This window comes from Ruditapes philippinarum, unplaced genomic scaffold (genome assembly GCF_026571515.1).
Source record: "Ruditapes philippinarum isolate M1 unplaced genomic scaffold, ASM2657151v2 ctg128_1_1_1_1, whole genome shotgun sequence".
NCBI classification, from domain to species: Eukaryota; Metazoa; Mollusca; class Bivalvia; order Venerida; family Veneridae; genus Ruditapes; species Ruditapes philippinarum.
In genome coordinates, this window is record NW_026861563.1 from 1,098,114 (window position 1) to 1,123,686 (window position 25,573).

General features: G+C 32.0%; 1 protein-coding gene across 1 annotated transcript; it reads left to right on the top strand.

Moving 5' to 3' along the window:
• Positions 1-45: 45 nt before the first annotated feature.
• LOC132716159 (serrate RNA effector molecule homolog) lies at positions 46-25,052 on the top strand. Its single transcript, XM_060699359.1, has 23 exons — positions 46-64; positions 1,484-1,546; positions 3,658-3,779; positions 8,545-8,709; positions 9,626-9,763; positions 10,105-10,278; positions 12,016-12,185; positions 13,181-13,292; positions 14,375-14,435; positions 14,762-14,866; positions 15,341-15,473; positions 16,217-16,294; positions 16,794-16,951; positions 17,395-17,535; positions 20,858-21,052; positions 21,292-21,379; positions 21,789-21,862; positions 22,083-22,236; positions 22,588-22,695; positions 23,174-23,328; positions 23,745-23,946; positions 24,151-24,268; positions 24,552-25,052. Exons 3-23 carry the CDS (start codon positions 3,664-3,666, stop codon positions 24,622-24,624), a joined length of 2,718 nt encoding a protein of 905 aa, XP_060555342.1. The 5' UTR covers positions 46-64; positions 1,484-1,546; positions 3,658-3,663; the 3' UTR covers positions 24,625-25,052.
• The last annotated feature ends 521 nt before the right edge of the window (positions 25,053-25,573 follow it).

The following is a 25,573-nucleotide window of genomic DNA, read 5'->3' on the forward strand; positions in this document are numbered from 1 at the left end:
CCCTTTTCATTAAATGCGCAAAAAAGGTCGAGAACCAGCTAAAGTTTGTAAACACCGTTAGAGGGCGATACCGGAATGTCAGACGTTTCACTCCCAAGACATTTCACTATTGAGACGTTTCACTCCCAAGACGGTTCACACCTAGACGTTTCACTCCCATTTTGTCAATTGTATAGACGTTTCACTCCCATTTTTAGATGTTTTTATTAAGAAAATTTATTTTCATTTTGAAGGGGAAATTCAAATTAATGATTCATTTTGTTGAATTTGAGAGTATTGTGAAGAAGAATTTATGAATTTGAAGAATGATTATAAAAGTATATTTTTTCTAAAATATAACAGAATGTGTAAATAATTATGAGATATACAGTATAGTATCAGCTAAAAAAATGAATTTTGTTCCATTTAAACAGTGTTTTGAAGAATTCCTGTTAACTATTAGGAGTAATAATGTTGGTTTCAATGAGGACATAATTATGATGAATTATTAGAAGATTATATATATCATCATACTCATTTAAATATGGGTTTAATGATAAGAGGTTTATATGAAAGATAAATCATAAAATGTCTTAAATATCGTTTTTTATTATAAGAGTAACAACATGAGAAAATTCTATTTATAATAAATCAAGAAAGATGATAGAATAACAAAATGAAAATGTTCGTGAACAACAAAGACACATTGTAAGTACCAGTTTGAATATTGAAACCACTGCCAGTACAGTAATTAAATAATATCAATATATAAAATATATTTATTAGGTTTTTTTTGTAAATATATTGATCAATAAAATGCAGAAAATGTGCATAAATTAATTATTCTTTTAAATTATTTCTTTATCGATTAATTGAACAGTAGCCATTTAACAAACTTAGACATTGCACTTTAGCATCAACAGTTATTAATTAGTTGTTTACTGGACCATTGAAATAATTTTAGACAATGTTCAGCCAATTAAAACCAAAAACATGGAAACAGAAACTCCTCCATAAGTTTTGGTTATAAATTATAACAAAAATAAAATGATATTTAATCAGATAATAATATTTAATATATTATGTAAGATTATCTTCAGAATTTTTTTTACTTATTAATATAAAAATAATGCAAAGAAAATCATTTATAAATTATTATCATTAACATCTTTAGAGAACTGCAACTTTCATACAATTATATCCGCCTTTATCCGGTCATATATGATAACCTTCCCTAAACTAGAATAAATATCTGAAAAGATATCAGATCAAAGATCTCTCTAATCAAGTAAAAAATAAAAAATAAAAACTTTAACAATTATGACATACAAACTTTCATTTTTCAGTTAAATTAAGGTATATTGTTACAGTAGTATATATATAGACTTTGGTATAAAATGGGAGTGAAATGTCTTCAAGACGTTTCACTCCCATTTGGGAGTGAAACGTCTTGGTGTGAACCGTCTTGGTGTGAAACGTCTCAATAGTGAAACGTCTGTCTACCGCGATACCGTACTACCGGCGTGCATTGAAATCAAATCTGAATTAAATTTGTTCAAAATAACAGGTTATATTTGCTATTTATGTGATATCTTTTTGATAACAAAAATCTATTGTATTCTATGCGTCAAACTGCTAGATAATATTCGGTCTTTGCAGTATCCTCTTTGTCCGTGACACACTTGTAAAGAAACTGCAATGCATACAAGGGAGATAATTAAGATTAAATATTATTCCAAGGGTCTACCCGAGATTTGAACCCAGACCTCGCAAATTGCAATGTGGACACTTGGCTACGTAGCTATTCAAAGGGTTAACCCAATAGCAAGGGTGATTGAAATGCCCAACATCTGTAATCAATACACTTCTCTACAATTTATTTTCATAAATATGAAAGGCAGAAAAAAATCGACTATTTAAAAAGCATTCAAGTTTTCGCCGACACTTGTTTAAATTAATTACAACTGTTAGAATGCATTCTAAACATATAAAACCCACAAAATGGAGATAAATATTCATAGGAAGCCTTTTCTAATATAATAAATTAGCAATTTTCCCCCAAAAACCAAATACACTGCAGCCGCGTCCCCCAAAAAACAAATACACTGCAGCCACATTATAACGCTCTCCGATATAACACTAATCTCTTTTTTTCCCTAAAAATCTATTTTCTATAGCATAAGTTTTTAAATTAATTCTAAATAACTAAGGTGTTAAATGTTTCACATATTTTTGTTCTTTTTATTAAATCGAAACAAAAATAAACTCCCAAAAACCCATTGGGAAACGTAAATCTAGCATAAAAGGGAAGTAACTTGGACTTCTCATGAAATTTTTATGACATTTCATAGTGTCTGTAAATTTCTGTTGTATGAAAGGTTTCGTTTGGTGATATAATCATAAAAAATGGCCTTGCAACTGAACTCATGCTATAGAAAACAGTGACAGGGAAAGGCATGCGATTTGCGAGAATATTGCACATTTACGAAAATTGTCGCATAAAAATTGCACAAGGTGCGATATTAGTTCGCACAATACTGCTATGGGCCTTTCAGTTAAAAAGTCGTATTTCTTCAAGGATTGTCTTTCCCCAGTGGTGGCAAATGCGACAAAATATTAATTCTGGCACATAAAATCTTTAATTGGCGAATTTTACTGGCCTCAACGTAAGGTTAAAGTATCCGACAACTACCACACTTAAAATCAATAAGCGGCCGTGTAAATTACATAAGCGGCCCAAATGTGAAAGGTCATGCATGATTAGTGTGTTTATCAAACTATCAGACACTCTGGAAATGTGTCAGATTAAAGTTTCATTATGTTGCAATAATTTACGTCTTCATCCTCCAACTTGGAACACTGATAAATACATGTGTGGTCAACATGTTTTATTAAAATAGTATATGTTCTCCTAAGAATTCATCACCCGGCCTTATGCCTAACTTTAACCAATGTTCCAAAATAATTCATTAATTGAGTGCAGTGTATAATTTGAGTGTGTGCAAAGTAAATACCGAAACAAGGCCATCCAATCAAAATTCCCGAAAATATGATACAGACTATCGATAGTGAAAGTAGAAAGATTAGGATCCTAATCACTGTCCATGAGCAAATACTGTATGCTGATGCTGAATGTATTTTATCTTTAAAGTTCCCTGTAGGGGACATGTTAGATACACTGCTCCATCCTTCTGTCTGTAATTGGTTGCTAGTCAATTCTTTATGCTGGCAAATGAAAACACTATTAGTATTAGCATGGCTATTAATGTTTTAACTTTTAACCTCGTCAACATTATTGTAAACCTGAAAAATCTTCAGGCACTGACCGGGATTTGATTCCCAGACCTCTCGATTACAAGGCGGACACTCAACCACATTGCTAAAGATTCAACCCAACTGGGTGTTAGAAATGTCCTACACGTTTAATCACTACAAGATTAAAAAGAATTGATTACTCAGTAATTTGGTTGGTATAATCGCATCACAGCAATTTGTCCCTTTATATGGAATTACTGAAAGATAACAAAATATTAAAGAAATAATATATAATGCTTAGAATTTAGAAAAATTCCCCTGTTTTAAGTGCCAATAGGTTTGTTTAAACATTGACTGATGTGAAAGTGTCAAGTTATGGACATAAGTGTTTATACTGACAGTTTTGTCTTTAATATATTTTAGGTAAAAATGGCTGACAGTGATGATGAATATGAGAGAAGGAAAGCCAGAGACAAATTTAGAAGAGAGAGAAATGATTATGATCATAGACGTGATGAAAGACGTAGAGACTGGGATCATGATAGGTTAGCTTAGATTTTTAAAATTTATAATTACTTTAAAATTATGCTTTTCCATGATAACAGGGGACATTAGTTTTTAGCTCGACTTTTTTTTTTTAAAAAAAAATAGAGGTATTGCTACAGTCAGGTCGGCGTTGCCGTTGCCGTCCAAAAACTTGTACCTGGATCATAACTTTTTTATTTCTTTGTGTATTGTCTTCATACTTGGCCACAACAACCCTTGGGACAAGACCTTTCAGTAGACCACACTAACCTTGACCTTCATCCATAAATGACCTTGACCTTCAAGGTTAAAAGTCCAATTTTTGCTTGTTCATGCTGTTATTGGCTGTAACTTTGTTATTTTTGAATGGATTGTCTTCAAACTTGAACATAATAATCTTTAAGGATATCCCTTAAAAATAACCAGCCAGACCTTGACCTTCACTCATAAATTACCTTGACTTTGAAGGTCAAATTATTGAAATTTTCATTTTTTTGGCTTTTATTGGCTGTAAGTTTGTTATTTTGAATGGATTGTCCTGAAACTTGAACATAATAATCTTCAAAGATTACTGTTAAAGATATAACCGGAAGACCTTGACCTTCACACATTAATGACATTGTCTTTGAAGGTCAAATTATTGAAATTTTCATGGTTTTGGCGGTCACTGACTGTAACTTTGCTATTATTGAAGGGATCAACTTCATATTATTAGAGAACATTCTTAAGGACCAGACCTTGTTGTTTATCAAACCCAACTTTGCTTGGGCTCTTAAATGACCTTGACCTTGAAGGTTAAATTACTGAATTTTCTCAGATTTGTGCAGTAAATGACCATATTTAAATATTTATTGGTGTGTGTGTGTCTATATATATATATATTTACAACAACAACAACAATAACTCAAATTGTGTCATTGTTTCTATTTATAGAATTGCGTCATTGTTTCTATTTATAGAATTGCGTCATTGTTTCTATTTAGAGAAATTGGGTCATTGTTTTTTTGTTTTTTTTTTATAGAAATGCGTCATTGTTTCTATTTTTAGAGATTGCATCATTTTTTCTATTTTTAGAAATTGCATCATAATTTCTATTTTTAGAAATTGCTTCATTTTTTCTATTTTTAGATATTGCGTCATAATTTCTATTTTTAGTATTTTTAGAGATTGCATCATTTTTTCTATTTTTAGAAATTGTTTCATAATTTCTATTTTAGAAATTGCGTCATAATTTCTATTTTTAGAAATTGCGTCATTGGTGCTATTTTTAGATATTGCGTCATTTTTTCTATTTTTAGAAATTGCGTCATAATTTCTATTTTTAGTATTTTTAGAGATTGCATCATTTTTTCTATTTTTAGAAATTGCGTCATAATTTCTATTTTTAGAAATTGCATCATTGGTGCTATTTTTAGAAACTGTGTCATACTTTCTATTTTTATAAATTGCGTCGTAATTTCTGTTTTTTAGAAATTGCGTCATTGGTGCTATTTTTAGATATTGCGTCATTTTTTCTATTTTTAGAAATTGCGTCATAATTTCTATTTTTAGTTTTTTTAGAGATTGCATCATTTTTGCTATTTTTAGAAATTGCGTCATAATTTCTGTTTTTAGAAATTGCATCATTGGTGCTATTTTTAGAATTTGCGTCATTTTTTCTATTTTTAGAAATTGCGTCATAATTTCTATTTTTAGTATTTTTAGAGATTGCATCATTTTTGCTATTTTTAGAAATTGCGTCATAATTTCTGTTTTTAGAAATTGCATCATTGGTGCTATTTTTAGAATTTGCGTCATTGTTGCTATTTTTAGAAAATGCGTCATTGTTTCTAATTTTAGAGATTGTGTCATTTTTTCTATTTTTAGAAATTGCGTCATAATTTCTATTTTTAGAAATTGCGTCATAATTTCTATTTTTAGAAATTGCGTCATTTTTTCTATTTTTAGAAATTGCGTCATTTTTTCTATTTTTAGAAATTGCGTCATAATTTCTATTTTTAGAAATTGTGTCATTGGTGCTATTTTTAGAAATTGCGTCATTTTTTCTATTTTTAGAAATTGCGTCATAATTTCTATTTTTAGAAATGACGTCATTGGTGCTATTTTTAGAAATTGCGTCATTTTTTTCTTTTTAGAAATTGCGTCATAATTTCTATTTTTAGAAATTGCGTCATTTTTTCTATTTTTAGAAATTGCGTCATTGGTGCTATTTTTAGAAATTGCGTCATTTTTTAGAAATTGCGTCATAATTTCTATTTTTAGAAATTGCGTCATAATTTCTATTTTTAGAAATTGCGTCATTGGTGCTATTTTTAGAAATTGCGTCATTTTTTCTACTTTTAGAAATTGCGTCATAATTTCTATTTTTAGATATTGCGTCATAATTTCTATTTTTAGATATTGCGTCATAATTTCTATTTTAGTATATCTAGAAATTGCGTCATTTTTTTCTTTTTTTAGAAATTGCTTCATTTTTTCTATTTTTAGAAATTGCGTCAATTTTTCTATTTTTAGAAATTGCATCATTGTTGCTATTTTTAGAAATTGCATCACTTTTTTATTTTTAGAAATTATGTCATTTTTTGTATTTTTAGAAATTGCGTCATTTTTTCTATATTGAGAAATTGCGTCATGTTGCTATTTTAAGAAATTGCGTACTGTTGCTATTTTTAGAAATATGCTTAATGTTTCTATTCATATATATACAAAATATATAAAGAAAACTAATGTGACAAGACAGACAAACTAAATTTATAAAAAGGAAACGTTAATATATGTTCAAACCTTTCTATGTTTGCGATTAGAAAAAGTAAAAAGTCGAGCGTTGCCCCCGCCCGGCGGTGGCTCTTGTTGAAATCAATGTATAAACCTTTCATGAATATCATGAAATCCTAGACCTGTTGAAACATTTGATAACAGAAGTTTAATCCATGTACCTGGAAGTTATAATTTAGTTGTTATCCCCCGCCGATGGAATCGGGAGGGGGATATAGTTTTGGCGTTGTCCTTCCGTCCGTCCGAATTTCGTTTCCGGACTAGTTCTCTGCAACTACTGGCTGGAATTCAACAAACTTTATGGGAATCATCAATATTAAGAGGAGATGCGCATATCGTCGGCTTGTTTCGGTCCGACACTTTAACTCAGAGTTATGGCCCTTGATTAGTTATGCAGTATGCATATAGAGTAAAAATCGTTTCCGCGCTACTTCTCTGCAACAAGTGGCTGGAATTCAACGAAACTTTATGGGAATATATAAGATGCGCATATCGTTGGCTTGTTCTGGTCAGACAATTTATCTCAGAGTTATGGCCCTTGATTAGTTATGCAGTTTGCATATAGAGTAAAAATCGTTTCCGCGCTACTTCTCTGCAACTACTGGCTGGAATTCAACGAAACTTTATGGGAACCTTCAATATCAAGAGGGGATGCGCATAGTTAAAATAGTTAAAAACACTAAAACTGAAATAGCAAAGGACTTTCAAATTCAAAAATGTACGCTCTCGGGTATTGTGTCTAAAAAGAAGTAAATGACTAATTTTTCTTAATCAAATGCTCTTCAAAATGGCCGACAATGTTTGACAATCAGTTCGTTATAAGTAAATCGGTTCGCTATAAAAACTCCTAATACAAGGAACTAATTCGCTATATGCTTACAAGAAACTCCGGATATAAGGAACAAATTTTGAATGTCCCAATGAGTTCGTTATAAGCAGACTTTACTGTAATTATCCCCCACTGATGGAATCTAAAATTGTTTCCGCGCTACTTCTCTGCTACTACAGGCTGGAATTCAACGAAACTATGGGAACCTTCAATACCAAGAGGAGATGCGCATATCCTTGCCTTGTTCCAGTCAGACACTTTAACTCAGAGTTATGGTCCTTGATTAGTTATGCAGTATGCCTGTAGAACAATAATCGTTTCTGTGCTACTTCTCTGCAACTACTGGCTGGAATTCAACAAAACTTTATGGGAACCTTCAATACCAAGAGGAGATGCGCATATCGTCGCCTTGTTCCGGTCAGACACTTTAACTCAGAGTAATGGCCCTTGATTAGTTATGCAGTATGCATATAGAGCAAAAATTGTTTCCACGCTAACTTCCCTGCAACTATTGGCAGGAATTCAATGAAACTTTATTGGAACCTTCAATACCAAGAGAAAATGTGCATATCCTCGGCTTGTTCCGGTCAGACACTTTAATTTTGAGTTATGGCCCTTGATTAGTTAATAAATGCAGTATCCAACCAGAGCAATAATCGTTTCTGTGCTACTTCTCTGCAACTACTGGCTTGAATTCAATGAAACTTTATTGGAATATTCAATACCAAGAGGAGATGCGCATATCGTTGCCTTGTTCCGGTCAGACATTTTAACTTAAAGTTATGGCCCTTGATACCTTATGCAGTATACAACCAGAGCAATAATCGTTTCCGTGCTACTTTTCTGTAACTACTGGCTGGAATTCAATGAAACTTTATGGGATACAAAGAGGAGATGTGAATATAGTCGCCTTGTTCCGGTCAGACACTTATAACTCAGATTTATGGCCCTTGATTAGTTATGCAGTATGCATACATCTCATTGGCATTTCCAGATATTACTATTTAATACAGAGTTATGGCTCTGTTATTGCCCTGAATATTTATCAAGTTCAAAGAATATTACTGTTTATGCCATGATAAATATATAAATAAAGCCTTATGTCTTCAGTTGTTGTGTTAGTAATAACCAGTACTCGGCGGGGGATATAAATTCAACGAATTTGCTTGTTGTTATTTCAGGGGATCTGAGCGCTATGATTCTCGCAGTAGTTGGAGAGGTAGAGAAAACAGTGCAGGGAGACGTGACATGTATGGTAGAGAATATGATCGTGGTCGCAGGGAGAGATATAGCAGTCCACCTCGCAGAGAGTTCAGTCCACCACATAAACGCATGAGGAGAGATTGGTAAAACATTTTTTTATAAAATAGATCTTTGCTTAATTAACCTCTTAATCTGCTTGAACTAAAAGTGATTAGCCATTGTCATCAGTATTGAGTCTAGCCGGTAGCATATCTGTGCAGTCTGACTAGACTCAGGGCTATTGGTAGTTTGATTTTTGTATTTTGATGTTGAATTTCCCTAAAACTTGAAATGGCCTGCCACTGTTCCATATTCAGATCTGAGCACAAATTCGACAGCATTTTAAGGGTCAAGATAGTTAAACATTTTTTTTTTCACCTTTAAAATTTTATCATATAGGAGTGAAGTATTCATTAAAGAAAAGGAATACATACAGAATGGTTTTAGTGTTATGTAGACAATGTCATATGCAAATACCTTCATAAAAAGATTTGAAGTGTATGATACATAAACCAGATACCTCATTACCTGCAGAAAACAGGGTTTTGTGCCATTTGTGCACATAAAATGAAAATGTTGCAGGAAATTCCATAGACTCACTAAAATTGGCATTTTATCCAGTTGGATAACATGGTGTAGAATTTGTCAATACAAAAAATAGAAAACTGAAACAAATTTTTCTGAACCAGGGGCACTAAGATTACTCTTAATTGACGAATGCAATATTACACCATACTGTAGATCTAAACATGCAATCTATAAACTGAAAAAATGCTCTAATTGTCATGAAATGAAAGTGCAATAAATGTTTTTGAAACATTTAAAAATTGCATGATTAAATGTTCTTTGAGTATAGTATTTTCATAAATAGAAACAAAGTCAAAATGTTCACTTCTGTTGCTTTATTTCTGCTGTATAATGAGTGTGAACTTATCATAAGTGTGAACTCATAGTCATAGTACAAATAAGAAGGGATTTTGTATGGGTACAGTTAAGTAAAACTGTATGGGTATATTACAGGGATGAGATGCCGCACTATGATATGCCACACTATGGAGGTGGTATGATGCATGGTAGAGGTCCACCACCAAACTGGGGCCCAGGCCCTAACATGGGACCCCCTCAAGATGGAGGATTTGGCGGCCCAGGACAGACTATGTAAGTGGAAAACATAATTATATGGGAGAGAATGACAACCCATAGAATAAAATTTTATGTTTTCTATTGTTATATATTAAAGTGAAGATTTCATTTGTCCTTAAATATATATTGGATTGGAATATTTCCAAAATATTGGTAAACTTGATGTTAATGGCTAAGATTATTTTTGTGGAGTGGCAATTGATTCAAATTTAAACCTAGTAGAATAGTAAGATATCATAAGCAGACACCACTGGCCTATTTCGTATATATTTCTCATTTCTTCTCTAGCTTTTTGTGAAAGAGAAACTTCTCATTTAGAAATGTCTATATGCATTGATTTAATAATGTCATTACAGGCCTGATCCAGATTATCCTACCCAGCCACCAATGATGTCATTTAAAATGTTTCTGGGCCAGCAAGATGACACAATTAGTGATCAAGATGCTGTAAAGAAGTACAATGAATATAAGGAAGAGTTTAGACTTAAACAAATTAATGAGTTCTTCCTTCAACACAAAGATGAAGAATGGTACAGATCTATTTATTTATTATACTTTCTGATTTTTGAAGTGGTTTATTAAATTAAATTCAGGACAGAATTTTGAAATTGAATTCAGAAGTATTATGACATGTCTGCTGTAATAGTTACAGTTTTTTACTGTTGAAATACAAGAGAACTAAGTCTCTTCCTATTGAAAATACTATGGAAATGACTAGTAAATGAAGTGAAGCAGAATGGACACATTTCAACATCTTTGTGAATAAATTGCCAGTAAATGGCCATACAATTCTCTAAAGATGTCATAGAGTAAAATGGTAATGCTCTATCAAAGAGAGAACTTTACAGCAGCATAATTTTGATAAATGATTGTCCATTTACTATTTCAATTGTTTTTCAGTTACTTTTGATGTAATTTAAAGTCTATTTTGGCAATGTTTTATTATCAACATCTTTTGTAAATTATTCTTAAAAACTTGATTTCTGTATTAGAAAAAAAAATAAATTCTGTCTTGTTGGAGATACAATCCAAATAGTGTAAAAAAAAAATTTTCTATTTTATTGAAAGTCTTAATGCCAAAATAGACTGAATTTGTTGTTAACATGACTTAATTATTTTCCGCCTTTAGAGACCACACAGGAATGGGAGATCTTCGTCTTAATCTGGATTATCTCTCATCGGACCAGGAAATTATTCGCGTTGTCATTTAAGGCAAACTGCGCACAATGCAGTTTTATGCAAGATATAAGTTTAGGTTCATGTTAGGTTATAATAGATTAAAATCGCGTTCAGCTGACATATTAGTGTGGAATAAGATCTACGATGGTTGAAACAGGTAACAGGTTCAGGTTGTTTTATGTTGAAATATTTTCTTGGACAAGTTTTGTTTACTTTTAAAGCTACTGACCCACACAAGGTTAAAATATATAAACTTCTAATTATCACTAGTATTTGTCAGTGTATACAAATGTCATATAAGTTTTCTGAAAAATGTTGTTTATACCAAATAATAAACAAATATAGGGTTCCTTTTAGCACACCTAATAGACAATTGATCCGAATGAAGAATGTATATGTGGTTATATTTATTGCATTGCACTGTGTTAGTTTTACAACTAAATAATGGTCTAAAATAAAATGTAAAGACTAACTCGAAAAATTCTGATTCTAGACCAATGTTTACAAAATAAAAGGTTGGAACACTGTAAAATTCTAGCAAAATGAATGTGCCAAAACTTAAATAAGCAGGTTTTTTTTTCTGGTAGTAATATGTGTATTTATCTAGTTTCGTGTAAATATTTGAACATGCAGTTTAAATATATCTGTTGCAGAAATGTTCAAACCACCTGTGTGTGGGAGAGTGGCTTTAAAGTGTTTTTATCCTATAGTTAAGAAGACTGTTTAAAAGTCTCTCTGCAAGCTTTTTTTTTCTTCTTTACCTTGTACGAATTGGAGATGATGAAATTGTATTTTTGTATTCCTTTTACATATTGATTCATACTGAAACTTGCTTCTGAAACTGGAGAGACAGAAACTTGTTTGTTAAGGAGGAAAGTGTGAGCAAAATAAAGAAAATTAAAAGCAGTGGATTAGAAGTAACATGAGATTCTGGTTTCTGTTGTCTTGGGTTTCCTTGTATTTTTTGAGGGGATAAAAACTGATCAAAGTCATGACAGACTAAAAGAATACCTGTTCAGTTTAAAAACTTGATTGATTTTCATTTGAATGCAATGATTTTAAATAAGTTTAATTTGGCGCTACTTCAGGTTCAAGTCGAAATATCATCCTGAAGAGTTTGAGAGACGACAAGATGAGGTACGTCATGCATTGAAACGTCGCTGCGACGTATTTTTTGAATTGATGAAAAAGGGCTACATGGATGCTGTTACATGCGATACAGAGTACCATGATGTCATTGTGAAACTTCTAGATGCAGGTTTGTAATTGACAATTACTTTGCATTCTGTAGAATAATCCCCTGTATCAATTTTATAACACAGCTGATCATCTATATGGCACTTCTTTTATGTAAATTTCATACCAAGTACCGAAGCAAAACAGCTTATGAAAGCCAGAAAATTTTATTTGTTCTTGTTCACAGTGTATTGTACTAAATAAATCATATATAGAAGAAGATGTTGATAAATTTGTTTTTGTGTAAAGCTTAAATATGTTGAAAAAAGCATTCATCATGATTTAATAAATTTTAATGTATTATTCTAAATGTTGAAAGTGAATTTTAGTATTGAAACATAGCAAGTGTATGTACATCAGACCATGGCCTGCAATATTTGCTATTCAGCCAGTACATGTTTTGAAATTTTCCCTAAAAATAATGAATGGTTTTTGTCCAGAATATAAAATGGACATATTTATTTAAGATTAAGATATGATGGTAAGAGTTGGGTAAATTGGTTCTATAGAGATAAGAATGTTGTATGTTACAGCTGTTATACTGATGGACATGTGACTTGTCTATTTAAGATAGGTGGTAAGAGTTGGGTAAATTGGTTTCTATAGAGATAAGAATGTTGTATGTTACAGCTGTCATACTGATGGACATGTGACTTGTCTATTTAAGATAGGTGGTAAGAGTTGGGTAAATTGGTTTCTATAGAGATAAGAATGTTGTATGTTACAGCTGTCATACTGATGGACATGTGACTTGTCTATTTAAGATAGGTGGTAAGAGTTGGGTAAATTGGTTTCTATAGAGATAAGAATGTTGTATGTTACAGCTGTCATACTGATGGACATGTGACTTGTCTATTTAAGATAGGTGGTAAGAGTTGGGTAAATTGGTTTTATAGAGATGAGAATGTTGTATATTACAGCTGTCATACTGATGGACATGTAACTTGTCTATTTAAGGTAGGTGGTAAGAGTTGGGTAAATTGGTTTCTATAGAGATAAGAATGTTGTATATTACAGCTGTCATACTGATGGAAGGTGGTAATGAAGAAGATATGAAAGTTCTTGAAGAGTCAGATGAAGAAATGGATGCAAGCAGGAGTCGCAATAATTCAGAAAGTGTTGACAAAATGTAAGTTTCTTGTTGGTTATATTCTTGTACTGATTCATTTCATCTGCATCAGATATTAATGTATGGATGGTTAAAGTTATAAAGTTATGTGAGTATCGTAATTGAATATATGTTTTCTTTACACTGTAACTCCTTTTTAGTTAGTTTAACAATTTAAAATTTATTGGGAAACAAGTTCTTTCAATTTATAGTTATAACTTTTGTTGTCTTAGTTAACCCATTACTTCATATACACGCCTTTTAACGCCTTTTTCACCCCCCCCCCCTTTTTGTTGTCTCAAATGGTGAAAAAATGCATTATTTAGGCCCTTAACACTTGTTTTTGTTTGAGAAATGTTGTTAAAAAAAGTGACCAGTTTTTCGGCGCGGCCCCCCAAGCAAAAGATACATCAGGGGGTTGCCAGAAGGGGGATGTGCCCCCTTCTGTTTGGGGGGTTTGAAGGGGGGCAGAGTCCCCCTCATCGCCAAGAAAATTTTGGACTTGTGAGAGGCTATAAATGACCCCAGATTGATCATAAGGTAACGTGTAACCAACGATGAAAAGCATTTGACTCTATCTCAATCCATTGAGAAGTTGCAGCACTTTGAAATCAATTATGATGGAAAAAATCAACGCAAAATAGTGATTTTTGGCAATTTTGAGATGACCCCTAGTTGCCATGGTAACAGAAAAATTTAAGCCTGAGCATGTTGTGGCAAGGACAATGGTCCAGTCAACATTTGTGCCAAGTTTGATTAGTGTTGAAGCAGTTTTTATAGTATTATAGCAATTTGAACTTGTAACGGGAGACTTTTCAATGAAAACAGCCATTTTTCACAAAATGCTCATGAAGTGATGGGTTAACATTGCTATTAAATTTACGCACCACTAGGCCACCATTAGCTTTAAAGTAAGTTGATTTGAAGAAAGTTCAAAACTTTTTATTTATTTCTATGGGGCATGCCACTTTCATGATGTCTCTGATATCATTTTGGATTTTCAAAGTCAATCTCAGAAAATACTCATGTACATTTTTATTGGTATTTAACTAAAGTACCGTTTACAAGTGTTTGACTTCTATATGATAATTGTTGTATTATAGGTCATCCCCTGAGAAGAAAAAGACTGAATCATCAAAAGATGACAAAGATGCTGCACCAGATGTAAGTTGTTGTTATAGCCTAATTAAATTCATTATGTAGAGAGTTGACTTGAACTAGTTTCTGTACAATATGATAAAACTCTAGTCTAGTAATGTGATGCTCTTTGATTAGTGATTTAAGTTCTTGATTTTAAGATTATTTCAGAGATGTTGAATTTTTCATAAATAAATGTGTGTCTTTGTCACAGTAAAGTTTATCTGACATGGACATCAGCTTCTCTTTCTTTGAAAATTCAGTAAATTCACCATTTCATCTTTTTGTTGAAAAGTAAATGTATCAAACAAGGCTGGCTGGCATATTTATATTATCACAAAACTATATTGCAGAAACCATTAGAAATTACAATCAGTGCTGAACAAAAGGAGCTGGCAAAGAAAGCACAGGAATTTTCGAAGAAACAACAAGAGGCTCAAAATGGAGATGAAGAGGAGGTTTGTATAATGTTATATAGACAATAATGTGATAAAATATATTCTGTTTAATATATATGCCACATATATTGTATTTTTTGTCAGAATGTAACATCTTAAAAGCTGTTGTAACAAAAACTCTTATTAATTTGATGCAACATAATGCAGGTATGTTAAATTGTTTATAAGTATCTAGAATTATGTCATGACTGAATAGATTAAAGTTAAAGTGACAATATGCTGTTTTATTTATTGTCATCATTGTCATCACCAAATATCCATGTGAGTAATCGTTCATGCAAAATAAATTATAAAATTGAAAGGAATTAATGTAAACTTGTTTTGATTCACTTGTTTATTCACTACATATCTTTGGAAGGGCATAATGTCACTTTAATTCCATTTACATTCATTGAGTTTTTTGTATGTTTAAATTTTTGTGTTTTGTATGGTCATGATTTTAGAAAGAATTTAATACAAGTAATTTATTTGTAGCCTAAAGAAGAACAAAAACCAAAGAAGAAGAAACGTCATAGAGACAAACAGGAGTATAGTTACGAGAGTGGTTCAGAGTCAGAAAGTAGTTCTGGAAGTAGTTCCGACAGTGAACCAGAGCCTGCACCTCCAGGTTAGCTATGTAGCTATGTTTTATCTAGGAATGTAGAGTAAATAGCCTGTATCGCTGTAAATGTCGAAGTTTTTAAACAAGTGATTGAATCTTATTAGTTTTATGATGTTTACTACTGTTCCGTATGTTTAAGGTATCAAACCCTATTATGATAGAAGGTTTGAACAGTATAGCATTGATAAAACATAGAAAAGTCATAGGAAAGTTTTTAATAAGTTGCTTTTTTTTTTCTAGATACCTTTGATGTGTAGTTATGGAAGCATATGTCTCAGTTGATAGCTTCTGTTTATATTGTATTAGTCCTGACAAGATGAAGTATTAAATTTGTAGAATTGCCTAATATGTAGTCAGCCTAATAACTCTTGGATCTACATACTCGTCTGGTATTTAAAAGCCTATTAAGTCGCGAAAATGCATGTATTTTTATTTGTCAAAAGCTAATTTTTGGTGTCCGGTTAAAGTTCCAAAAATGTCACTAATTTGCCATACAGCTGAGTAATCTTCCTTTATTTTTTGGACAGTAAGTACAATTATAGTGATATTGTATGGAAGTCAAAATACCTCTTTGGTTATATTTTGCTTCCTTTATGAGAATTGTTTCACATTCAATTCTGTTTTCTTTAAGTGGTTAGCATCTTACATGTTCTAAATCCATTATTGCAACATTATAAAACACAGGTTTGCACTTCCGTGACTTAACAGCCTCTGAGAATAAAGGAAACATTGGTTAATTGTTATTTCAGGTATGGAGGATGAGCCACCACCTCCAGGCATTGATGAGGAGAAATCTGCCAAAAAAGAGGAAGCTAAAAAGAAAGACGGTAAGTTGTATTGTTTATTTTCATTAAATGTGAGTTTTATATAAGTAAGGGTTGAAGATCTGCCCAAGATAATAATAAATGATCTGCTTGAGATAAGAATAAAACACAATTGGGATACATTCACCTTCATTATATAACAGTAGATTTGAACAATGACTTAATAACTACCACCATTCCCTAGAAAATATTTCAAATGAGTAAAGATGAAACTGACTGACAAATAATGTTTACACATTCATTTATTATCATTGAACAAGAAGATTTTTGTCAATATTAAAAGCTTTGTTGATTGCTTAGTCTCTTGAAATGTAGTTAAACGTGCAAAACTTGCTTTGTTATGAAATAAGCAAATAATTTTTTCTTAATGTCTTTATTCTAAATGGAATTTTCACAAAATAAGTAAACAAGTATGTTAAGAAAACTTTGGTTAGCTTAAGGCTAATTTACATGACATGAAAATGTGAAAGTCTGTTACGAGGCATCTGAATACTGATTGTAGATGAAGAGAAGGATGAAGATACTAAGGAGAGAAAGAAGGATGAAGATAGAGAACATGAATCACCACCTAGAGAACATAGGAGGAGAATGTTACATAAAACTTGCTCAATATTTCTTAGAAATCTTGCACCATCTATAACTAAACAAGAGGTGGAAGCTGTAAGTACTATCTTCTTTATGAAATGTATGAGTTGTATATTTTAATTTATATATTCTTGTTGTACTGTCATTGCAAGATTTAATCATTTAAATACATTTCTTCTTGGTCAAACTAATTCTGTTGTATCATCCAATTTTCTTACGGCTGAGTTTTGCTTGAATTGAATTGGTTGAGATAGGGTAAGGTGATATAGTTACTGATTTCTACTCACTTGCCCTTTTCAAGCTGTGTTTGTATGAACTCTGTAGGACATGTTGAATTATCTCATGTTACAAAGCTATTCATGTAACTTTTGATCAGGAGTACCCTATGAGGTAACAAAACACCCCATTTTCCTCAAAGTCTCTGTATCTGTTGGGACGTTTACCCCACCTCAGTGATAATATCTAGATTTTTAGTTGTTTTAAATTCAGTTGATATGTTCCATGCAATTTTATTACAGGTATGTAAAAGATATCCAGGTTTTATCCGAGTTGCTTTACAAGATCCTCAACCAGAAAGAAGATTTCTGAGACGAGGCTGGGTCACATTTGATAAAAATGTTAACATTAAAGAAATATGCTGGAACTTAAATAACATCCGGGTAAAGTATTAATTTTCATGAACCTTGTAAAGTTGTTTGTTAGCTTAGCTTGGCTTAGAAAAAATATTATTGTTATGCACCTTGACTTTGATTATTTTGGCGCTTCAGAACCACTTTTTTAGTCCCCCACTGGTTTACCGGAGGGGACTTTAGGTTTACCCTCCGTCTGTCCGTCCGTCTGTGCGTCAGTCCGTCCGTCCACAAAACTGGATCCCTCGATTACGCAAAAAGTACTGAAAATATTTTTATGAAACTTGATATATGGATAGATGGCAGTATGGAGATTATGCAAGTCTTTTTCTTTTCTTCCTATGTTGAAAATTCTGGTTGCTATGGCAACAAATAGACTGAATTTCAAGATTTCTGATCCTAGTTTTTAAGTTTTTATGCCACCGCAGCATCTGCGATGCGGTGGCATATAGCGATTCACCTGTGTGTGTGTTTGTTTGTGTGTGTGTGTGTGTTATATAGATTATATAGTGAACTTAAAAAATCTTCTTGTGAAAAACCACTTGTCCAATTTCAACCAAACTTGGCAGGATTGTTCCTTGGGTGAAGGCCTTCCAAAGTTGTTCAAAGAATTTCATTCCATGCAGAATTCTGGTTGCCATGGCAACCAAAAGGAATTATAAGAATAAATTTAAAAAATCTTCTTGTAAAGACCCAAAAGGCCTAGAGCTTAGATATTTTGCATAAGGCTTTGTCTGGTAGACCTCTACCAAGGTTGTTCAAATTATAGCCCTGGGGTCCAAATCGGCCCCGCCCCGGGGTCATTGATTTTCACTATATGTACATATATTAAAAACTTAAAATACCTTCTTGTCTGAAGGTACCAGGCTTAGAGGTTTGATATTTGGTACGTGTTATTATCTATAGGTACTCTACCAAAGTTGTTCAAATTTTGCCTCTAGTGTCAAAATTAGCCCTGCCCCGGGGGTCATAGGTTTTCCTCATATGTATATAGTTAAAACTTAAAAAATCATCTTCTCTAAATTGACAAAGGCTAGAGGTTAGATATTTTGCATGAAACATTGTGTAGTGAACCTCTAGCAAGATTGAACAAATTATAGCCCTGGGGTCAAAATTGGACCCACCCCCGGGGGTCATTGATTTGCACTATGTACATATAGTAAAACATTAAAAAATCTTATTGTCTGAAGGTACAAGGCTTAGAGCTTTGATATTTAGTATATGATATCATCTATAGGTACTCTACCAAAGTTGTTCAAATTTTGCCTCTAGTGTCAAAACTAGCCCTGCCCGGGGTCATAGGTTTTCCTTACATGTATATAGTAAAAACTTTAAAAAATCATCTTCTCGAATTGACAAAGGCTAGAGGTGAGACATTTTACAGTAAACATTGTGTAGTGAACCTTTAGCAAGATTATTCAAATTAAAGCCCTGGGGTCAAAACAAAAAAATTTGTTCCTACATTACTATTTTAGTGTTGTATTTATGCGGTGGGCAGACCTGGGGATGATTACATTGATCAGTAATTGATTTAATTACAATTACTTTCTGATTTTATTGTAATTGATTACTATTGATTACTCAGACTTACCTCTGTAATCAATTGAATTACAATTACTCTAAGAGAGTAATTGATTGATAATTGATTACATTCAATGTAAAGTAGAATCCCTACTAATGACCATACCTGAATATAGACCACCCCCTTAATAAGACTATTTTTTACAAGGTTCTTTGTGTCAATTGTTACATGATCTAGAATTAAGAATAAACGCTTATCCACTTTTAAGACTACCTAATTCAGTCCAACTTCTTTGCTTTATTCTTAATTTAACTCCACTATTGAGACCACTGATATTAAAATCAACACATATCTAGATCTTAAATTTGTTGTTATTATCTGATTGAATGCTTTGCATGACACTTGATTTCACAAGGTGTGAAAAACTGTTATTATTGGGTTATTGTATGAAATAAGGTGAGAAGGTAAATTTTAGAGTGGTTTAATGTTGCTTCTAGCAAATTTATTTTTTGTGAAGAATTAATTTTTATTTGATAGGTGATTATTTACATCATATAATAATTGATATTGAAATCTGACCAAAGAGAATTTCAAGTTAATTTTTTTTCAGAAATATCATTATATGTTTTCCTTTCATCAGATATCAAAACATACATTTATAGTGTCTTTTATATTGGGCTTGTAGCTTAAGATACATACTGTTGTTTTTTTTTTCAAACAAAATGACTAAAACAGACCATTGTCATAAAGTATGTAAGCAATGATAAGAATGTTCACAGTTAAGACCACCCCACAATTAAGACCATGCCGGTGGCATAGCATTTTTTACAAATGCAATCTTGTTTCACTATAAGTTCTTTATTTCTTAAGGTATTTTCTTCAAACTTTAAATAGAAGTTTCTTTTCATCAACCACATCATATGTGACAAGGTTTACAACTCTAGCACAAAATTTATCAGAATTTCCTCCCTTGAACTTAAAATTTTCATGAAAAAAATATATATATTTTTTTTTTTTGATAACTTCTTTTTTTCTGAATGTATCTACTTCAGACTTCTTTCTTGTTTCTTATTATCACTCAACATTTGTGAGAAAGTTCAATACTCTAGCAAGACTATTTCCAGAATTATGCCCCTGTTTAACTTAGACTTTTTTCGAGAAATTGGTAATTTACTCCAACTGCTTCAATCATTATAAAATTTTCTTAAAACTCCCACATCATAATAATATGACAATGTGTATAAATCTAGCATCCATATTTCCAGAATTATCTCCTCCTTAAACTTTGAATTTTTCTTATTCGTTCCTTTAACTTTCTTTTACTTCAAATTCAAAATAAACATTCATTATCAATTCCTTCATTACTAATTGTTCTTTGTTACACTCGCATCATGTATGACGTCTTGCATCTTTATTTCAAGAGTTATCTCCTTTTTAAGAATTTTGCTTTTCAAAATGTTATATTTTGATAACAGGGATGTTTAAAAAAATCTCTTTAGAGTGTCCTTCAGTCCGTCTGTCTGTACATAAAAACTGTTTCCTGTGATCACTTTTAAAGAACTTTTTCAACAAATTTACTTAAAATAGAAACATTAGTGAATGGACAATGACCCTTCAGAATGCTGCTGGGGTTCTAACCGGTAGGGGACTTATGGATTGCTTGCAATACTATGATAATTGCTTGTTGTTTTAAGTTTTTAAAAAAATAGAAGGACATGTACTAAGTTAATTTGTGTAATAAAGTCTGTCAGATGTTTTGCAAAAGTGTGATTTCAATTTTTGGTATCGGCCAACTGTCAAAACTATATCAAATATTTTATTCCTTTTTAGTTAAGAGACTGTGATTTAGGTGCAACTTTGAATCGAGAGTTGAAGCAGAGAGTGCGGCCAGTGAGTGGGATCACAGCTCATAAAAATGTTGTCAAGCAAGATATTAAACTAGCTGCTAAAATAATCCAGAACTTTGATGACAAATGGAGAATCTGGGATGATCCCGAGTCGGAGAAGAAAGACTGCGAGAAAGAGGTCTGTTAAAATTCATTATTTATTTTATCCTTTTTGTAAAGTTTTTTTTTTCTTTTTTGAAAGATTAGAATTTTAAGAGCTAATTTGTAAGATTTTACATTGTTTGTGGTAAATTTCTGATTTGCTTTGTTTTATAGTGAAAACTTTGCAAATCTACAAACTCCAGTGACCATAATGAACCTCTTGTTAAATGACATAAATATATGTGTTATTTCAAGTAGTGAACCATTTATTTTCAGTTTTCCCTGACAGTGAAGAACCCTGTTCTGAAAAACATCACAGATTACCTAGTGGATGAAGGTAGCTTTGAAGAAGAGGAATTATTAGGTACATATTATGATTGATTATGAAATGTAACTTTGGCGTTACACGATATTGACATTGTTCAACCGTACTGTTGATTATAATACAGGCAGCTTTAAACATTGTCTATAAAAACAAAACCAGCAAATTGTGCAAGTTATGAAACATGTATTTTAGTAGAGGATAAGAACAAATTGTAAATATATCAATACCTAACAGGCAAACGCATAGGAATTATGTAACTTTATAACCAACTGTTTAAAAGATTCTGTGAGTCATTTATTTTAAGAACTCTTTTTTTTTTTTGTATTTTCTAGATAAAAAAAGTTTTTTATTTACCCATTAATAATAGTTTCATAATACATAATTGTAAACTAATAGTAAGTGTCAGTTTGTATAGAATGGAATGTTGATCGTTTAACTATAATTGTAGGTATGTCTGCTGAAGAAGGTGAGGCAGAAACAGAACCAGAAATTCAGATAGATCGAGATGAAACACTCCTTAAGGTATGTTTTTGTTCATGGTTTGAGCAGATATACATGTATAGATTTGGCAATATGTGGCAAAGTGATTCTTAAAGCTTTTAAAAAGATGATAAATAAAATGAGGTGATACACAATGCAGAAATGATTAGACGATTTAATAACTCTAAATATGTATTGGTTATCTGTAGATTATTACATATGTATGAGAGTTTTGCAATACAGTAAAAGGTATATATTTCAGGTATTGGATACAATGATCTTGTATTTGAGGATCGTACATTCCATTGACTACTACAGTGCTAATGAGTACCCTAATGAGGATGAGATGCCACACAGGTGTGGTATCATGCATGCTAGAGGTGCTCCACCCAGCACCAAAACTACAAAGAAAGATCGTAAGTCATTTATTCTTAGTATTGGAAAAGATGAATTAATTTTTTTGTGTAAAGTGCAAATGTATCTTGTTATGGTATTATTACAGATGTTGATTAAGTGATAAGGTACTCAGCATTTTATAGAGTTTAATATCTTGATATCACCATTATTGATGCTCAAACAATATATTACAATGACTGTTGTAAGTTGAAACATTGCAAAACTGAATAAATATGGATGATAAGACTTTTATATAATAAATGGGTGTAATAATTATTGTCTGTTCATTGTTATTACAGGATTAATGAGACTGATATATTACAGAAATTATAATTATTAGTAATTACAGTTTTATTTGATATATTACACAGTGGATGACTGGATAAAGAACTATGAGACCAAGGTGAAACCGTTTGTTGAATTACAAGACAAGTTAGATGAGGAACAAGCAAAGAAAATGGGCAAAAAAGATCCAGAGGCATATCCTTTCATAATAAAATGTTTTTAGAATAACCAGGTTAAAGCTGTGTTAAAGGCAATGTTGTCTAAAAATAGTGCTGTCAGTTTAGTATAGAATATTTAAGATGTCCTCATAACCATGTGGTTCAAATAATTCACTTAAATTGGCGTTTATGCTTATTCATATTGGTTTGAAATCTGCAAGGGATTTTGAATTCTTTCATGTAAGGAGCTCTCTTGGAGTATCAGTGGTTCTATCCTGTTTCCTGAAATAATGAACCAATGTGTATCTGATGTAAAGCTTGATACACTAATCTTTCTAAATCACAAAAAAAAATTAGAAATGATATATTTTTTATAAGTAATCAAATATCAGTTTTGTTAACCAATATTTGGACGTTCGATCCAGTACTCAGTTAACCGGTTACTCTTTGCCATCCCTATTATAAATATGTACTTATATCAGGAGTGTTTTGCATTTCTCCTTAACATACTGTACTGAAGTGGAGAAATTTGTGACGGCTAATACACAGGAGTTAGCGAAGGACAAATGGTTATGTCCATTGTCTGGGAAGAAGTTCAAGGGCCCAGAGTTTGTCAGAAAACATATCTTCAATAAACATGGGGAGAAAGTGGAGGAAGTAAAACAAGAGGTTGGTTCTGTTAAATTAAATGTAAACAACTGTTTAATGTTTACCTTGTTAATTAAGTACATTGAACTTTCCCTGCTTTTAATGTAGGATTGATATGTGTTAGTTTCACCCTTAACTTGTTGAATTTCTTAAAATAACATAACCAGGTTTCATTTTGAAATATATTTGACAAATTTAGCAGTGTAATCGATAAAAATATTTAATAAAAATGAGATGATTTTCTTTATTTGACTTTGTCTGTGGAGTGTTTTAAATCAATAGTTAATAATACTCTGGATGGAAATAGCATTTAAACTTATCAACATTATGTCTGAAAATATTGGAAAAAACATTGTCCTTTACTTTTGATTGTTTGCAGGAGTTTAAAATTTTTGGAAAAGTATCTAACATAAATATATACTTAGTATATCTTTTAGGTTTCCTTCTTTAACAACTATCTCATGGATCCCAAACGGCCTTCACTACCTGAACACCCTGGTAACAAGACAGCTGGGGGTCCTCCACCAGGACCTCAGGGTCAGCAGTATCCAAACCCTGGAGGATATGGTCCCCCTCACATGGGATATAACTCACATAGAGGTGGTGGTGGACCACACATGATGAGAGGAGGGTATGGTGGTAAGTTATCCTGGTCTTGTTTAGAGTATTATATAAAGTAATTAGTTCGCTGCATTCAGATATATTTAAACTGGTTATGTAATGTCTGTTTACTCTTCTATTTCTTATATAGAGATGTAAACTTTATAAGAGAAAATTACCATAACTTACAACTCATTTTACTGATAAAGAGTTTTTGTTAAAATGTTTATTTTGATTGTACAGGAAATCCGTATCACCAGCAACAGCAGCCATATTCACGCCGGGAACCAAGAGAACAACATAACAATAACAGAGAGAGGGAAGAGCCAAGAAGACAAAATTCATATTCCCGACCATTCAGGTAGGGCTAAACTTAAAGGGGCTTACTTGAAGGGTTGTTTTTTTACATGAAGGGAATAGAAATTTTATTTTAAGATTGATGTTCCATTTGATGTAGATCTGGACCAGTTAGTTGTGTGTATAATTTCAGATTGTTCGCTCACCCTGCTTTTTCATATGAACAGACTGCTTCTAATTTTTAAACGAAATTACTTGTTATTTAATAATATGCATTTACCATAGATTTTTCAAGCTTGCCTTTTTATTTAAACTAAGAGTAAAAACTACTGTTTGTTTAATTTCAGTCGAGGTTCTGACCCGAGGAGGATTATAGAATATAGAGATCTAGATGCTCCAGAAGATGTTGACTTCTTATAAACTTACAGAAATCATATACATTCTTTACAGTCATAACAATATTTTCATATTTATAAAAAAACATTTGAGCTGGCATCTTCATGCTATCATGTCACATGAACAGTTCTGTACATAATTTTATAAACCATTTCATATTGTTGCTGTGTATGGCATCACAAAGATGATTTTGAAAAATAATAATATCTCAGATACGTGAATTCTTATTTTCTCGGGACATTGCAGTTGGTATATTTTGCCTGCCTTTGATTTATTGTACATACTTTTATTTTGGAAATTTTTAGCTTTCTGTGACCATTTAAAGTAACTGTGTTCAAGTGAATTATATGTAAATATAAGTGCAGGGATTATGCTTCTTGTCTCTGAACATTTATACTTTCTACTTTTTTCCTGTCTGTCTAAATTGAGAGAAAAATACAATTTCTTGGCAAATATTTCTTGTTTTGTTGTATATTATAATTAACACCTGTATTTATAAAAATCAACTCACAAGGGACACATTGATGATTTTGATCATTAATTCAGGATATATCACTTGGTCGTATCATACTTCATATTGACCCTTAACCAGCTGAATTTGTCAAATGTATTTGTCAAGCAATTAATAAGGATATCAACATGAAAACTTGAAGTTAGTCACTCAACAATAAAGAGCCTAATTGGACTGTTGTGATAGTGGTGTTTGTAGTTTTCACTCCATATCACGACAGTAAGCCACACTGAATTCACAAGAGCACAGTTCAGCCACCGTATTGTTCCTTGGCAGGCTGTCAAGCAGTCTACCTTCACTTTTGCAAGGAACTGAAACTTCTGTACATACCAGAGCAGAGGTACAGTGCGAATGACCATAGGAAAAGATTTCATGATCAGTTGCAACGAAAGTGACCTGGGCCGTCTGGGAATCGCACACGGGTCACCCGATTAACAGTCCAAAGGTTTACCAATTGAGCTA

What these genes read in the sequence shown, in the direction of transcription:
- LOC132716159 (XM_060699359.1), top strand. Translation starts at nt 3,664, where the DNA reads ATGGCTGACAGTGATGATGAATATGAGAGAAGGAAAGCCAGAGACAAA. An exon ending in AAACGCATGAGGAGAGATTG is followed by an intron (nt 8,710 to 9,625) that starts GTAAAACATTTT and finishes GGTATATTACAG; the next exon opens with GGATGAGATGCCGCACTATG. An exon ending in TCATATTCCCGACCATTCAG is followed by an intron (nt 24,269 to 24,551) that starts GTAGGGCTAAAC and finishes GTTTAATTTCAG; the next exon opens with TCGAGGTTCTGACCCGAGGA.